The 15,631-nt window shown below is 48.1% G+C and overlaps 8 protein-coding genes across 8 annotated transcripts; 4 read left to right on the forward strand and 4 right to left on the reverse strand.

Moving 5' to 3' along the window:
* Positions 1 to 29: 29 nt before the first annotated feature.
* Positions 30 to 2,371, reverse strand: BDW70DRAFT_137545 (imidazoleglycerol-phosphate synthase). The gene is made up of 3 exons (XM_073737061.1): positions 1,779 to 2,371; positions 244 to 1,692; positions 30 to 187 (listed from the first exon to the last, which is right to left on the reverse strand). The coding sequence occupies exons 1-3, from the start codon at positions 1,899 to 1,901 to the stop codon at positions 98 to 100; spliced, it is 1,662 nt and encodes a 553-aa protein (XP_073595264.1). The 5' UTR covers positions 1,902 to 2,371; the 3' UTR covers positions 30 to 97.
* BDW70DRAFT_137546 (uncharacterized protein) lies at positions 2,372 to 2,745 on the reverse strand. Its single transcript, XM_073737062.1, has one exon. It carries the CDS (start codon positions 2,708 to 2,710, stop codon positions 2,525 to 2,527), a length of 186 nt encoding a protein of 61 aa, XP_073595265.1. The 5' UTR covers positions 2,711 to 2,745; the 3' UTR covers positions 2,372 to 2,524.
* On the forward strand, positions 2,372 to 5,328 carry BDW70DRAFT_137547 (cleavage polyadenylation factor subunit MPE1). The gene is made up of 4 exons (XM_073737063.1): positions 2,372 to 3,256; positions 3,323 to 3,623; positions 3,675 to 3,775; positions 3,827 to 5,328. Exons 1-4 carry the CDS (start codon positions 3,085 to 3,087, stop codon positions 5,137 to 5,139), a joined length of 1,887 nt encoding a protein of 628 aa, XP_073595266.1. The 5' UTR covers positions 2,372 to 3,084; the 3' UTR covers positions 5,140 to 5,328.
* A 134-nt stretch (positions 5,329 to 5,462) lies between these two features.
* Positions 5,463 to 6,750, forward strand: BDW70DRAFT_137549 (ornithine decarboxylase antizyme). Its single transcript, XM_073737064.1, has 3 exons — positions 5,463 to 5,743; positions 5,805 to 6,220; positions 6,299 to 6,750. Exons 1-3 carry the CDS (start codon positions 5,711 to 5,713, stop codon positions 6,507 to 6,509), a joined length of 660 nt encoding a protein of 219 aa, XP_073595267.1. The 5' UTR covers positions 5,463 to 5,710; the 3' UTR covers positions 6,510 to 6,750.
* A 64-nt stretch (positions 6,751 to 6,814) lies between these two features.
* Positions 6,815 to 7,849, forward strand: BDW70DRAFT_137550 (yippee/mis18 family protein). The gene has a single exon (XM_073737065.1). The coding sequence runs from the start codon at positions 7,031 to 7,033 to the stop codon at positions 7,688 to 7,690; it is 660 nt and encodes a 219-aa protein (XP_073595268.1). The 5' UTR covers positions 6,815 to 7,030; the 3' UTR covers positions 7,691 to 7,849.
* BDW70DRAFT_168555 (uncharacterized protein) lies at positions 7,763 to 10,549 on the reverse strand. The gene is made up of 4 exons (XM_073742497.1): positions 9,847 to 10,549; positions 9,209 to 9,794; positions 8,161 to 9,138; positions 7,763 to 8,105 (listed from the first exon to the last, which is right to left on the reverse strand). The coding sequence occupies exons 1-4, from the start codon at positions 10,134 to 10,136 to the stop codon at positions 8,028 to 8,030; spliced, it is 1,932 nt and encodes a 643-aa protein (XP_073595269.1). The 5' UTR covers positions 10,137 to 10,549; the 3' UTR covers positions 7,763 to 8,027.
* An 800-nt stretch (positions 10,550 to 11,349) lies between these two features.
* Positions 11,350 to 13,669, reverse strand: BDW70DRAFT_137556 (transcription factor domain-containing protein). Its single transcript, XM_073737066.1, has 3 exons — positions 13,310 to 13,669; positions 12,145 to 13,258; positions 11,350 to 12,092 (listed from the first exon to the last, which is right to left on the reverse strand). The coding sequence occupies exons 1-3, from the start codon at positions 13,394 to 13,396 to the stop codon at positions 11,380 to 11,382; spliced, it is 1,914 nt and encodes a 637-aa protein (XP_073595270.1). The 5' UTR covers positions 13,397 to 13,669; the 3' UTR covers positions 11,350 to 11,379.
* Positions 13,670 to 13,897: 228 nt separating this feature from the next.
* BDW70DRAFT_168559 (uracil-DNA glycosylase) lies at positions 13,898 to 15,611 on the forward strand (the record flags this gene model as incomplete). Its single annotated transcript, XM_073742498.1, has 4 exons — positions 13,898 to 14,391; positions 14,448 to 14,496; positions 14,560 to 14,970; positions 15,035 to 15,611. The coding sequence occupies 4 exons, from the start codon at positions 13,898 to 13,900 to the stop codon at positions 15,323 to 15,325; spliced, it is 1,245 nt and encodes a 414-aa protein (XP_073595271.1). The 3' UTR covers positions 15,326 to 15,611.
* Between the last annotated feature and the right edge of the window lie 20 nt (positions 15,612 to 15,631).

Below are 15,631 nucleotides of genomic sequence, written 5' to 3' on the forward strand. Positions count from 1 at the left end.
GTTCAACAGAACAATATAAATTCTGGCTCTAAAATCTATATCTGAATTTGACAAACTAAACCTGGGGACCAGCAGCGGAATTTGAGGCATAACCCACTCAGACATCAGGCTCGAATCGTCGAACAAGGAAACCTCTATCCTCGAGGTATTGTTTGACTTCACCAACAGTATACTCACCACGATGAAACTGTACCTCGATTAGTATTGCTGTAGTAGACAGAAACAGGATAAGGGTACACATACCATTCCGGCACCCAGAGCAGCATCTGTTGTCGTTTGATCGAAAACTTCCTCAAAATGCTTCGGCATACCAGCTCCGCTAGAGGCAATCACGGGTATTTTTACTGCAGCCTTAACGTGGTTGATCAGTTCAAGATCGAAACCACTGTTGCTACCGTCTTTATCAATGCAATTCAGCAGAATCTCCCCAGCACCCATTGCTTCGACGGCTTGCACCAGCTGGCAGACATCTAAGTCTCGGGTCTCTCTGCCACCCTTGATAGTACACTGGTACCAACAGAAATTTTGCCCGGCGGCGTTAGGGAATTTCGTTTCTATCGTGTGGTGCTTCGTATCTTCTGGTTGGCTGACATAAACGCGCTTCGGGTCCACGCTTACAACGACAGCCTGATTTCCATACGCCTTAGAAATAGTTTCAATGGCAGTTTTGCCAGACAGAACTTTGCCAGCTGCGTAATAATCTTCCGCAGCAACAACAGCATCCGAACCAATGCTGACTTTGTCAGCCCCAGATTTGAAGTACATCGTTGCCACGTCTAGAGCTGGGATGTGAGTACCGTCTGTATCCACAGTGTCCCTAATGCCACCACCAATAGTCAAAGGTACGAAGACGGTCTCCGACGTTCTTCGGAGAATTTCGAGCATAGGGAGGTCGGCTAACGGACAGTTTCTGAAAGAGGTGATGTTTAAGAACGTCACCTCATCTGCCCCCTGTTCGTAATATTTCTTAGCCATATCAACCGGCTTTCCCAGGTTCCTCACTTGCCCTCCAGCATCCGCACCATCCTTCTCGCGAACATCATATTGATCGCCCTTAGTCACAACGAGATCGCCGACATCATTCGTACGAACGTCAAGACAGGCGATGATCCTACGGGTAAGACCGTTTTTCTCTCCTGTCAGAATCGAGTCTTCTAATGTGACAGAATGGAGCTGAGCCCCGTCCAAGAAAGCGCGAAGGGTGCGTAGTCCTGCTTGGCCGCTCTTCTCGGGATGGAATTGTGTCGCGAAGATGTTATCTCGTGCTATCGCGCCGATGAATTTCTCCTCCCCATAGCTCGCCGTGGCGACCAACCAACCATCTTTCTCAAGAACTCCCGGCTCATAAGGCGCGGCGTACGAGTGTACGTAGTAGTACTTGCTGCTCGGGCTCAATCCATAGAAGGTCTGGCCTCCAGTCGAGTCAATGCGGGTATCTGTTGCCGAATTCCAGCCGATATGAGGTACGCTCTTCGTTTTTGCGTCAAATTTGCGCAACCGCGCTGGGATTGTACCCAAACCAGGAATGTTGGGATCCTCCTCGGATCTCTCGAAGAGAGCTTGTAAACCAACACATATTCCCATAAACGGTTTCCCGGAAGCAATATGCTCTTTTATCGGCTGCAGATAACCACCGCTCGAAAGCTGAGAAAGACAATGGCCGAAGTGGCCGACTCCTGGAAGTATGAGCTTCTATAGCCCCCACGTTAGCCTGCACTGCCGAACACAGACACAAAACGAGACATAAGGCACAGCGGTGACGACGACTATTTCCTTACCTCGACATCTTTCAGATCGCTGGGCGATCTCACCCACTCAACTTCATATCCAACCTTGTTGATGGCATTCACCAAGGAACGCACATTTCCAGCGACATAATCAAGCAGATGAACGGTGGGCATGGTGATAAAAGCTGGCTCCTACTACGTTTGAATGCGTAGTAATGGAAATTAGGTTTGATAGAAAAGCTCAATGGCTTCGTAGACCCAAGTTTTGGCTACTCAGTACCATCGTATCTTTCCACTCCACCCCACCAGAGGAACGGAGGGGCTGACTCATACGAGGATTTTTTTCTCGAGTATCGCTCCTACAGTCGAGAGCTATCATGTGCTCAACGGAAAAGATGTCATTACCACTAGACAACGGTGCTTTGTCATAATAGCAGAAAGCTCCGGACAAACACAATGTCTTTCACAAATACTACCTTGGTTACAAATGTATTACAGCAGAATTTAAGTACACCACCGGCTAATGGAGGGATTTCCTTTTCGAGCTTAGGTAGAGCTCGTGCAGTCACGTGATGATGACTGGCCATTCGTCACCAAATTCCACCTCCGCTCGCCGCTCTCTAATTCTTCAACCTGTCAGTGTGCCAGTGACCTCCATCCGCGTGAGACTCGAACGTTTTCAGTCTTTAGGATAGGAGGCTCTACTGGAATTGTTCGTCGCGCTCTCAGCCTCGAAAGTTCTTTGTGGGCTTCCTCTTTCTTTTTTCTTTCAATTGTGCAATTCTTCAAGACCTGTTTCATGAGGCTTTCTTTGGTCTTTTATAGTCTACTTCGCTTGTCTTAACCTCTACCCCGTTATTAACGACTGACGACCGGCTTCTTGTGCGATTTTGCCTTTTGAGTACAAAGTTCAAAAGCTGCCAAGCTACGCTCCAGAGTACAAATTGTGCCTGTGACTTGATCGATATTCCGCTGCTGTTCATCTTGTCTGGGTTGGTCGCAGCTCGCAGCCTGTTCGCATCAATTCAATTGGGCTCTATCTGGTTTGTTTGCAGTGGTCTAAATCTTTTTTTTTTTTTTTCTCCAGCGCCAGTGGAACAGAGCCTTTTAAGTTCATAAGTTCAAGCTCTCGTCGATATTGTTGGGACCTCGAGACCAGAGGTCCTCTGAAAAGTTCTTCTGGTTTCGTTGGCCGTCGGTTGCCATTCATATCTGCTGTGTTTCCCTCATTTTCTATACTGTCTGCTCTTTCGACCTACTCTCACCTGTATCCCTCATTTGTGAAAGTGGTAAACCCAGCAAAACTTGATCTAATTACATCCACAAACACATTCGTTGGACGTCCAAATTCAATACAATGTCATCCTCTGTTCACTTCAAGTTCAAGTCTCAAAAAGAACCCTCACGGGTAACTTTCGATGGCACCGGTATTTCTGTCTTCGAATTGAAGCGAGAAATCATCAATCAAAGTAGATTGGGTGACGGGACTGACTTCGAGCTATCTATTTATAACGAAGATACCGGTGAAGGTAAGTAAGATGCCTTGCAGTATTGTCAAGTCTTTGACCTTACATGAGGAACTAATGGCGCTCTAGAATACGATGATGATACTAGTGTCATACCACGCTCTACTTCCGTTATTGCACGAAGGCTTCCAGCATCACGACCAGGCAAGGGTGGTGCTGCTCGCTATGTGTCTGGCAAGATGCCAGTGAATGCCCGCAGTGTGCCCCGTAATGAGCAGTCGACGTCAAATCGAACGGTTTCAAACCCTACCCAACCAGTCAGCAATGGCGTACAAGAGTTGCATAATGCTCAAACGGAGGAAGAGAAAATCAATGCTCTTTTCAACCTGCAAGCGAACCAATGGAGAGAGCAACAGCAAGAGATGGCTAAGTAAGTGTTGCTCGGTAATGGCAAATTTCTTCTGCTAACGGACTGCTCCAGCGCTACTCCTGTCCCATTCGGGCGTGGTAGAGGTAAACCTGTAAACGTCCCAGATCACCCTCCCCCTCCTGGGTATCTCTGCTACCGTTGCCGTGAAAAGGGTGAGTTTTTGGCCTGTTAGCCTGACAAAATGCTAACTCGCTCCCTTCTAGGACATTGGATTCAAGCCTGCCCCACGAACAATGACCCAAAATTTGACGGCAAATACAGAGTGAAGCGATCCACAGGGATTCCGCGGTCTTTACAGACCAAAGTTGAGAAGCCAGAGTCTCTCCTGATTGACGGGTCCACTGAGGATCTTCGGAACACCGGCGTTATGGTTAACGCTGATGGAGACTTTATTATTACCAAACCAGACCAGGCATCCTGGGAATTATATCAAGAGAAGGTTAAGGCAACCGCAGCGGCGGCGGCTGAAGCGGCGGCTGCTGAACACAGCAAGGAGCTACAGGCTCGCGGGTTAGAGTGCCCAATTGACAAGCGAATGTTTCTAGAGCCCACGCAAACGCCCTGCTGTCAGAAGACTTACTGCAATGATTGTATTACAAATGCATTGATTGAAAGTGATTTTGTATGTCCAGGCTGCGGTACAGAGGGTGTTTTACTTGATAATCTCTCCGCCAATGATGAGATGCTCTCAAAGATTAAAGCCTATGAGACAGAGAAAGCAGATTCGAAGAAAGAAAAGGAGAAACAACCAACGCCGACGGAGGACCAACCGGACAATAACACGCCAGTTCATATTAGTGACTCTACAGAGAGAAAAGGCGATTCCCAATCGACACCAGTTGACTCCAAGAAAAGGCCTGCTGAGGATGACCCTGTCACCGGGACTAGCGAAGAACCAGGCTCGGGTTCGTCCAATAAAAAGCAAAGATCGCAAGACGCCCAGTCGTCCACCGAAACATCCGAGCCACGAACGGAAAACACATCAACCGCCTTTCAACCATTACCTTTCAATCCGCAGATGTCCTTCGGCTTGCCCGGGTTCATGCCAGGTCCGGGTTTGCCGGGCATGCCTTTCCCCGACGCCACATTCGGGGGCGAAGGAATGGGATTTATGAATCCCATGGGATTGCCTGCTGGGCCTGGCTTTCCGCCCAATATGGATCCTAACTGGAACCCTTTGAATATGTTGAATTTCAATCCACTTTCGAACGGGATGTACAACAACCGTCCAAATGGCCCTTTCCTTAACGCCTTTGGGGCGCCCAGTGCGTACAGTGGCACAGGCGACCAATCAATGAACATGCTCGCCATGCCTCCAATCTCGGGGCCGATGTCTCAGAATCCTGGATTCGGGCAGGGAATGGGGGCTGGCAATTTCTCCAACCAGCAACGGACGGCATTTAGTACGCCCTTTGCTAGGGAGGAGGATTCCCCGTACTTCCGCCAGCCAGTGAATCCACAGAGACATCAAGCTAGAAATCGAAGGATAAGGCCAAGCGACTATCGGGAGCTTTGAGAACAGCTATGCTATAGCTTCGAACATGTCATCCATTGACTGTGATTCCTGCAAACTGTGTGGTATGACGCATTGTGTAGTATTCTCTGTATATGGACATGTAATCCTACGACTGTAAATAATATTATTTTCCTCAACAGTCGTTTCGAAGTCAGTTTAGTCGTTATTTTGAACCTTGGTTTCTTTCAAGATCCTCCAGGGAAAGGTCAGATGCTATTGTGCCTGAGGCGTCAATTGATTTCCGGGCCCGGTCAGATGACCACCAGAAAAGCGGAGTCGAACGTAAGACTCGCGGAACTCTAATACAACTTCATCTATATTCTTATTCCTTACAGCTTTAACTCCTTTCTCCCTGACATATCATTGCCTTTGATCTTACACAATATCACTTTCTGACGCATCGACAGTCTACCGCTTGTTGCATCAGACATCTCTCGAGGCAACATCATGGCTAGGTTTATAAATAGTCACTGTAGTACCTCGAATCTCATGCAACGATTTGTTGACAGAAACCCCCAAAGCACTGTATTGGCCAGCTGCTATAGCGTCAGCATGGATTTGGCGACTCTGAATGGCTTCCACTACTGCACTACGAACGGGGCCGGTAAGACTCACATGCCTGTTTCCCTGAAATAGTGTTACTTACTTTTATATTTCAAATTAAGGAGTACAGTGGTATCCCTGAGGTCCCCTCAGGGTCGAAGACTGCCAATGCAAGTCCTCCCCTCGATACTTCGCTCGCTCCCACAACGGGAAGCAGTTATCCAGTGAATAATTCGCTGGAGCAAAAAGGGGAGGCGGCGCATACTATCCCGGAAGAGTGTGAGAGGCTCTTTTGCGATGCCCTTTCTGCGATTTTCCTTGGTGAGAGGTTGTCCAGGCAGGAGTTGCTTGGGGTAGATGCGTCCTTAACTCAGATAAATAACGCGGACGGCGGACATTCGCGGATTCAAATATGGGTCGAAGTATTGGACTATACTACTGACGCCATATACCGTGGGTTCGTAACTGATACAAACGGTGAGCGGACACTGTTTGTGTTCTTAATGGAAACAGCCGTTGGCCACGGCCTGAAATCGGGGTATGTTTCATTCTCGACATCTCAGCACTTGAGAAAACGAGTCTGTTGTTTCGTCTTCCTGACCTCGTCTACATACAGTTTGATCGCCTTGTTCGAACTGGCCAGCGTCCCGGCTTTCGGATGCTCGCAGATAGTTGCATGCGTGCCGCGTTCGAAAGACGGTAGCGAACTGGAATCCGTACGGAACCTCGGATGGTGTGGGTTTAGTTTGACCACTCTAGAACAGTTTGGTGCCAGGAACGGGAACTGTCTCAGCAACAGGTGGCTTTTTTTAAGCGCCGAGGTTTGAGCTTGGTTTCATTTAATTCTTTCTTCTTTTGTTCTATTACCTTATTTTTCCCCCTCTCTTTTTAGTTTAGTTATAAAATATTTGTGCCTTGGGATTTGAAATACTAGTAACTGGACAGTCTGATTGATCTACCAGTGGAGCCTGTCTCTTATCGCACCCTTATCGCTGCTTTGTGACGTCAGCGGTACTAAGTACAGTTCTGAATCACGATAATATTGCCGGGTTATCGCTTGAATCAAAGCTAAATTCAGCCTCTGTTGGTGTTGTAGGTGAATTTGAGTGACCTTGCTTCTGTAAGACGGGGCCAGCACTGACAGTCTTATGTTATGATACATAGTGGATATATATTGAAGGATCCACCCCCACTTGACCTCGGAGCTCCTCGTTTTTAGTACTCACTGTAGTCTGGCAGGTCACCAGACCCAATCCTGGTACCAAGCCGAGTCTCTATTTTGGGGTGCCACTTATTACTCCCGCCTTATAGCTTTTAATGAGAGCGTTGACAGCGACGACGATTCCCCATGTTCCCGAAGTTTCTACTGCCCCCACCGATTTTTCAAACCAAAAATCGGAATGCGGGGAGATCAGGTTCTCTCAGTCCCCCATCCGAAATACCGAGTGATATCACATCCGGAAAGAAGTACCTTCAAGGCCATTTATCTTGCATTCGATGCTCGACCTGTGCTGCTGAACTTTGTCTGACCAACCAAATTATCAGCAAAGGATTCACTGGCCGGCATGGCCGGGCTTATCTTGTGTCTGCAAAACCTACAGTCAACGCACCATCCTGCCCAGGAGACTCGCTTCCCAATACTTTACTTCAAAGTCCTGTGTCCAGAAACCTCGTCACAGGTGCCCATACAGTGAGCGATATTGAATGTGTCTTCTGTGGGAGCGTCCTTGGCTGGAAATATCTCAACGCGGAGGAGCAATCGCAAAAATATAAAGTCGGAAAGTTCATTTTGGAGACGAGCAAGATTACAAAGACCTCTGCTTGGGACCCAGCCTTTGCTGCCAATTTTACAGAATCTACCAGTCGGCACCTTACCACAGAAGGGACATCAAGGTCAATATATGACGCCGTCGAGTTTGACAGCCAGGACGAGGACGAGTGCGAGGATTTATTTAGCGGGGTCTGGGACCCTGGATTAGCAGTACGCCGAAGGAGCAGGGTCGCGTGACGTGCTTTTGCGTTGGAGGGCTGATAACAAATCACTTTCTACCGTCGCACGATATGCGACTTGGTCTATCTCATTTTGTTTCCTGTTGACCATAGTACCTGGCTTCCCAGCTATGTATGTCCTGCCGAACGGTATATAGTATAAGACTGGTTGTCGAAATGCGCATACCGCCATCATAGCATAATAGTTGCGAAGGGGCCCAGTCATGGTGGCTACATATATATCCACTATATATCCCCCATCGACAGGTATCATCCTCTGCTGACGCTCTCTAAATGGTACAACAGTTCTGGGGTAATAGATTGCCATGGTCATAAGATTTTTAGCATCGACAAACTCAATTTTGGGCGATGGGCTTATTAACAATGGTATCATTGAGTGGAGACTCATAGGGCTCTGGAAGACGATGACCGACCTATCGCATGAGTTAGCGAGTCGGCGATATGAATTAACGGCGGCAAGCTGCTCACAGGAGGAAGGGGGAATGCCGGAAGAGCTGTTATTATCGACTCGTCATCCTCTAACACCACAGAGCTATCAGCGTTGTCGTGTTGGAATTTCTCTTTGTATGAGGTTTGCTGATAAAAGCTCAAGTGTTCCGAGATCGTATGAAACCTGGGGCCAGTCTTAGACCTGGGCTTTAACAAATACGTGTTTAGGTTCTTGGTTTCTTCATCCAGCCATTCCAGCTGCGTCTGTGCATCGAGAGGACCCGTCGCAAAATCCGATGAATGTGCACTCGGCGACCTCGCCTGGAATCTACTCCAGAGGCCATCTTTCTTGAAAATAGGTTGACCAATTTTCTTTTCGCTCTCTTTGATGCCTTCCCAGGCCTCGAGAACTCGATCGGATTTGAAAAACTGTAAAAGTTGTTCCCTCATAGTTTCCATCTTCGTCATTGTATTGGATGTGTTTGGTTCTTTACTCTTATCGGGCGGTAGCGCTTCCCCGGCTGGCTCTTGTTGCTTTAACTGTGGGCAGTGTCCATGCCTGCTTTTCCTGAAAGACTTCAGGGTACTCGAAACACCCGTGGAAGGACGGGTTGGCATATCTTCCGCCACTTCGACATTTGCCTTGGTCACGAGCTTGGCTTTTGAAAATCTCCTACTGAGGGTCTTCGAGAATTTAGGCAGCACTGAGCCTGGATCCGAACCCTCTGGGAGCACGCCATTCACAGATTTTGCTCGGCCAGGTACCTGATCTTTCACACCGCGATTACCTGGATCTGTGGTGACTCTTAGGTTCGGAACACTTTTTTGATGTGTGAGTATGCCGGAACCGCAGACGCTGGTATGAGGACGTGAATATGACCGCTTCGCAAAGGTAGGATTACAAGGTAGCGGCTTTTCCACTATTGAAGAAGTTTTCTGGTGTACGGACACTCTCTCAAAAATCCCTTTAAAGGATGTCGCTCGGGAAATGGGTCGATGTGGCTGCACAAATGACGCCTGTATTGAGGTCAAAATCAAGAAGAACATTTGAAAAGAATAATGTAATGAGCGGAGCATATATACTGACCGCTTCCCTTCTGCTCGCGACGCCCACGCGTCGCTGCAGCTCAGTCACGGCTCGGCTGAGCTGAGTGATAGCATATTGGAGAGCATGCCCCGTTCTGCGAAGCCTACAAAAGGCCGAGTTCCAGCCTTCAGTATTCGCCAGCATAGAATTGTATATAGCGGTCAAGCTGCCCGATAATGGGGCATTGTCCTTGGCGGATTGTCCAAGATACTGCCATAGCGCCCCCACTGCTTCCCTGCCCTTCTGTAAGTCACGGAGAGAATCACCAATCGCTAAAGTGAACCTTTCGATTGCGAGCTCTATCTTCGCATTATAATCGGTCATAGCGAAGCGAAAGCTGCGATCTGCTAGCATTTCGTCAAAATGGTCCAGGTTCTCGAGAGGTAAGCTCAGGTACTGGATACGAGTGCGTAGGTCGAGTTGTATAATAAGAAAATCCTCCCTCGTCCTCGAAATAAATCCATCCATCTCGTCCACATGAACTTGAAGGATATTTACAACTGCTGCATTTGATTTAGCTGTCCCTTGTACCAACAGATGTAGACCAAATGACATCTGTGCGATTAGTTTCCAGAATGGATGGTATCTGTTGACGTTAGACTGGCAATGAATCTAGAGTGGGAGTACGGAGTAGCTACCTTTCATCAGTCCTCTGCCGCCACTTTCGGCCACAGAGACGCTCATACTCAGCGTTCTCGAGTAGCTCTCTGCGCCGCGATTGTGCGTCAAGATCAACAACCCAGTCTTTTGTTTCTCCATGGAGAGCCTCATGGATTGATTCTTTGAAAGCACCTTGCAGTTGCTGAATTGGGTGCTTTGGCAGCGGATGGCCGTGACCCTGGGTCCCATCACTAGACTCGGACCGCAGCTCTACCTCCGTGTTGGCGGAAGTGGAGGATAGTCCTGGACTGTCACATGTATTCTCCATCGAGAATTCAGGATGTAAATAGAACGGCAACAAGAGTACTGCAGCGTGCCTTGCCTTGTAAACCAATCTGCATATACTGTGTAACACCGGGTAGACTACCGACAGCCAACAAACAAGCAGCTCAGCTAGCTACTATTGCATAGGCGAGATGCCAATAAAACTGCGTGATTTCAAACTCCATCAGGGTTTGTGGCTTGTAGGGACATAATTCACCGCTAGGCGACAAGGATCAAAGCCCTCCCAAGTATAGCGACGCGCTGGAAATACAGAATGCCCAAGGAACCAACCTAAAAAGGAGTCGTGTTGAGGACTCGGTGCGTTTTCTTCATGGACCTTGCAGAACCGAAGTAGAATGTATAAGAGTTTGTCTCTGGAGACCAAGATCGAAGAATAATAAGGAAGCTGGATAGACAGGAGATTAAAAAAAGATTAGGAGGAATTCGATTTGGGGCCTGAACTGAAACTTATTTTCGAGAGTTGAGGTCAGAAGAGTGGGGAGTCAAATAATACTAAGAAAGCCATGTGCACACCAAATACAATGAACATTGACCCCTGGCCAATCAGCATCGATAGCAAGGCTTGGTCGCCTGCTATTCTGGAATGTGGATTATCAATTCTAGTCTACCTGGACCGGGAAAATGAACTTTGATTATCCTCGGTAAGATGTCAAGCCCCTCATACAACTATACCCCGTAGATTATGACAATATCTTATCTGCCGAGATATTCTTAGGTTATTCTTTCCTTCTACGTCAAGCACGAAATCATAATAAAGTAGCCAGTGATCCGAGGAGTTTCCATGCTTCGGCCGCCCTGTACCAAAGTGTTCGTAAGCGGCGACGGAGATTGAACTTCGGATTGAATCTAGACTTTGAGTGGGACCAATTCCTTTAATGAGCCTTCATATAGAATCTGGGAGCCCCTTTCTTCGAACCACTACTGTTTAAATGAGTATTATGGCAACGGAACGGTTGTTTGGATGATTGTGGACCCCTTTGTAGCTTTGAAGCGGCGATGGATGAAAGAAAACCCAAGAAAGCGATCAGCAGCACAGGCTCAGGCTGCTATCGTTCGCAAAGGACCAGTTTCAAATTTGTCAGTTCTTTGCGGTACGGATAAGGTTTTTGACCATGACCTTCGAGTTGGAGTCTGGGCTCGAAAACAGAATCGCAACCAGATGGTCGGTCTTATACTATGATTTCTCACGAAAAATTGCTCGCGATTCTGGATTGAATATTCATCTATCAAACATCATTGCTGTGCTCCGATGAAAAGAAAACGGGATCCCAGAAGTTTGTCGGTAATGACAGATCCAGGAAATCGTCAAACAGCATATCAATATCGGCAAACCCGTCGCTGCTAGTCGGACCCTGTAAATAGGCTTGCTGTTCGTCGACTAGTGGGATTACATGTTGTTCCGGTTCTGTCACGGCTAGCAAGTTGTCGTTTGAGGGTCGATGGGCGTCGAAAGAGGAGGATGATGACGGCATACTGGCCCTTGATATTCCTAGGTCTGCTGCGCTTGCAATAGTCCTGTTGGGGTTCTTACCTCCGCCATTGTCCGTCACCGATAACATGTCGTTTGCAAAGCTTATTCCGTCGATTTGACGCAGTGCTTTTCTGCCGAGCCGTGCCATTGCTTCCGCTGAGCACCAAGATACCAACTCCTCGAGCATATTGCAGCAAGCTTCAAGGCTAGCTCTGGCACGGTTGAACTGTGTGATAAGCCTGCTGGAGCGGAGCTCTTGGTAAGAGACGCTCATCGATAGGGACACTGCGTACGGAATAACCGGAAGGGGAGGCAGGCCTCGAGCACATTCAGACGCCACCAAAGAATTTATCCGTACAGCGGCTAGACCCTGACGGGTGCGTGATGGTCGGGAGCCGCTGAGATGTTGGGATGATCTGCATCTGCATGACAGAATACTGATCGCATGGTAATAAAGCTCTAGTACTCCTAATACGAAGTAAGCTCGCCGCAATGGCGCCAGGAACATTCGTGGACGCACCAAGTGTCGCGAAATCTATCTGTTTCTGAATAGAATTACCGATTATCTCTTCGAAGCTCGGATACTCTGTTTCCCACCCAGTTGTATCATCAGCGGTTGGTCTATAGAATGAGATCACTTTCGATAACAATTCAGAAAGCGCGAACCAAGCGTCGAAAGCAGATTTTGATTGACGTGCAGCACTGCCATGCCTCCTGATGCCGATATCCCTATCAGCCAGAAGGACAGGCCGGCCACCTATGGAGGCATGCATCTTGTCCAACGACCACAAACACCAAAAGAGAGTTGACAAAGAATCATCTGGTGCAAGGTTAGGTCTTTCGAGGTGCAAACCTAACGTTTGAGCTTGATGTATAGCCTGACAAAGATGCATCGACGCTGCCTCAGCACCTTCGTACCCTTCGGAATGTAGGGACATTAAGGCGAGGATACGGATTCTGGTAATCCTGTCTTGTTCAAGCCCAGCTTCCATAGCGCAGACAAGTCCACCATATACTTCAGAGCAGAATTTCCGTGCAGTAATGAGAGCACCTCCAGCTGTCAAACGTAGATGAGGGCTAGCAGTTTTATCTTTCGCAGCCACCAGGCATATCGCCCTTTCGAGGAACACAGATGCTGCTCCCTTCATGTATTCGACGGCGAACAGTTCGTGATCAACAATAGGCAAGATGTGATTGACTCTGGAGAAATAGATTGAGGCGAGGGGCTCAGAAGTCGAGCGAGGGAGGCGATCACAGGCCTTCAACGCAGATGTATATCGTCGGTGTAACAGGGTGGCGACCGGCTGCGCCTCAGAAATAGTTGCTCCGACACTGGTTGCATGGGAGCATCGGTTCGAGTTTTCTCCATGGTTGCTGATCCAGAGGCCAACTCGATCTCGGTGAAAGGCTCCATTTGGTGCATCTACTTTCTCTCGAATGGCAGCTTCAGGGTTGAGGTCTCCCACAAACCGTTCTACCCGCGAGATTCCGGTGGACAACGGGAGAAAGTGTCTCGGCTTCTCAGCGCCAACAATTGCGGAGGAGTCTCCCGATGTGCGACTCGGTGGGCTCGTTCTCCTAGTTTCCGGAATGCTCGTGTTTGATGTTTCGGCCACAATATGGCGGCAGCGTTTCTGTGGTAATTTAGTTTGGCTGCGAGATCGTGCGCCCTTGGAATGATGTACCTTTCTTCTTCTGCAAGTGGGACATGCGTGCAGTGCTCGAGTTCGACGCCGTGATTGGGGGCTGTCGGCCAGCCAAGTAATCTCCATTGAGGGCTTCGCAATTGAAAACAGAGACACACGCTCGCGGGTTGACAGGACGGCCCATTATTTCCAGAAGGGCTCAGTAGTAGAAGGGTGGGAAAACACGGCGACTTGCCCTACAGGCACTGAACTTCGTTCAATCATGTCCTCGCGCAACGGTACTAGGATACACTAAACAAAAAACCTGCAGTTACAAATTTTGACGATATCCTGAAATTTCGAACATCCTGTTCAATTTTGAAAACAACAATGATTATGGAAAAAGGACGCTAAACTCACAAGAAAGGTAAGCATAGGCATCAACAAGATGATGCGACTTTGAAGGACGACGTGACCCGCTCTGATCAGTCCGATAACCCCGGATGTCCTATTCGGGCGCCAAGCTCAAATCTTAAGAGCGCGCGATTGGAGCGCGTCGAGACGCGTTCTCTGCACGTATCCTTTCGAGTCTACAGACCCCGACTGGAACTATCAGGCCCATTACACTAGTTTAGATCTCCCAATTCCATGTTGTTGCTCCTCTCTCCATACACTCAATTACCCAACATACACGCAGCTACTAATCAAACTCATAGGTCGTTCCGGTTACCCATAGATAGTTGCCTTCACTCTCACATCAGGCATACCATGGCGAGCCCCAGTCTTAAGCGAAGTGCCAGCGATCTGGCGAATCCAACAGTTGAATCAAAGAGACCGAAGACTAATGGCAGCATCACATCGTTCTTTGGCGCTCCTAAGCCAAAAGCAAACGGGGCAGCAACGACCAAGTCGGCTGTCCCTTCATCGGTCTTGAGTTTCAATAAACAGAAGTGGATGGCTACATTGACTCCAGAGCAGAAGGAGCTACTCCAGCTAGAGATTGACACCATGGACGAGAGTTGGCTAGCCCATTTGAAAGAAGAGCTCATCAAACCTGAGTTCCTGGCCCTGAAACGTTTTCTTCAAAAGGAGAAGCAAATGGGGGTAAAAGTCTTCCCGCCCGAGGAAGATATTTACTCATGGTTCGAGAGAGATCCCTGGCCCAATAGCTATATATGAGCTGACCTTGGATGCTTAGGTCTCGTCATACGCCTCTACACAAAGTTAAAGTGGTTGTCATTGGTCAGGTAAAGTTGCAAGAAGGAATATGCCTTGTTATCTTCACTAACATGGTATATGTTATCGCACAGGATCCGTACCATAACTACAACCAAGCACACGGCCTCGCATTCTCAGTCCGCCCTCCAATCACGGCTCCTCCATCTCTAGTTAACATTTATGCTTCGATCAAAAATGATTACCCGTCATTCGTACCGCCTCCGAACAAAAGTGGCCTGCTTATACCATGGGCAGAGCGTGGTGTCTTGCTTTTGAACACCTGTCTGACTGTTCGTGCACATCAAGCTGCGAGTCATTCAAACAAAGGCTGGGAGCGGTTGACACAGAAGGCTATTGACGTCGTCACCCGTGTTCGGACTCGGGGAGTGGTCTTCCTTGCATGGGGCACCCCTGCAGGGAAGCGTATTACTGGCATCAACCGCGATAGACATTGCATTTTACAGTCTGTTCATCCGAGCCCTCTGAGTGCCCACAGGGGATTTGTGAGTTTCAGCTTTCCTCCCAAATATTTTGCCTTGAAGTTACTAGGATTAACCTGTTATACAGTTAACCAATCAACATTTTAAAAAATGCAACGACTGGCTTGCTGAACGATACGGGCCCGATGAAATCATCGATTGGAGTCTGGTACCGAAACAGGAAGCTTCCGCTGCCTCTGCCGTCGTTCAGAGCTCCTCCGTTACGGTTAATCAGTCAACCCAGCAAGCAGTGACAGAATCGGCAAATAAAACAACTGTTACAACCAAGTCGAGCAGACTTGCGCCAGAAGACGAGTTTGAAGAAGACTTAGACGCACTCGAGGCACTCGCAGCTTTCGAAAACTCACAAGAGACATAAGGACTGCACGTCGAACATGACAAGGTTAGACATTAATACTTGAATCTCCGACATTTCTATGGTAATTGTCGAAAATCCCTAAATTTTCTTACTTTTATTTCTTTATTTCTTATATCATTGGTGGCTACTTGTCCTTGGAGACTGTTTCACCTGACCTAATTTCATTTCTGTGCAGGAGTTCGGTTACTTGAGACTCACACAAGACGCTGGTTTTAACATGGCAAAATATGATTAAGTTGCTCCGAGGACAAAACAACTTAAATCTTGGTATCTTGCTGTAGTTTAGACCAAGGACAATGATACTAG

This window comes from Aspergillus foveolatus (assembly GCF_047715535.1).
Source record: "Aspergillus foveolatus strain CBS 279.81 unplaced genomic scaffold BDW70scaffold_29, whole genome shotgun sequence".
Lineage (NCBI taxonomy): Eukaryota > Fungi > Ascomycota > Eurotiomycetes > Eurotiales > Aspergillaceae > Aspergillus > Aspergillus foveolatus.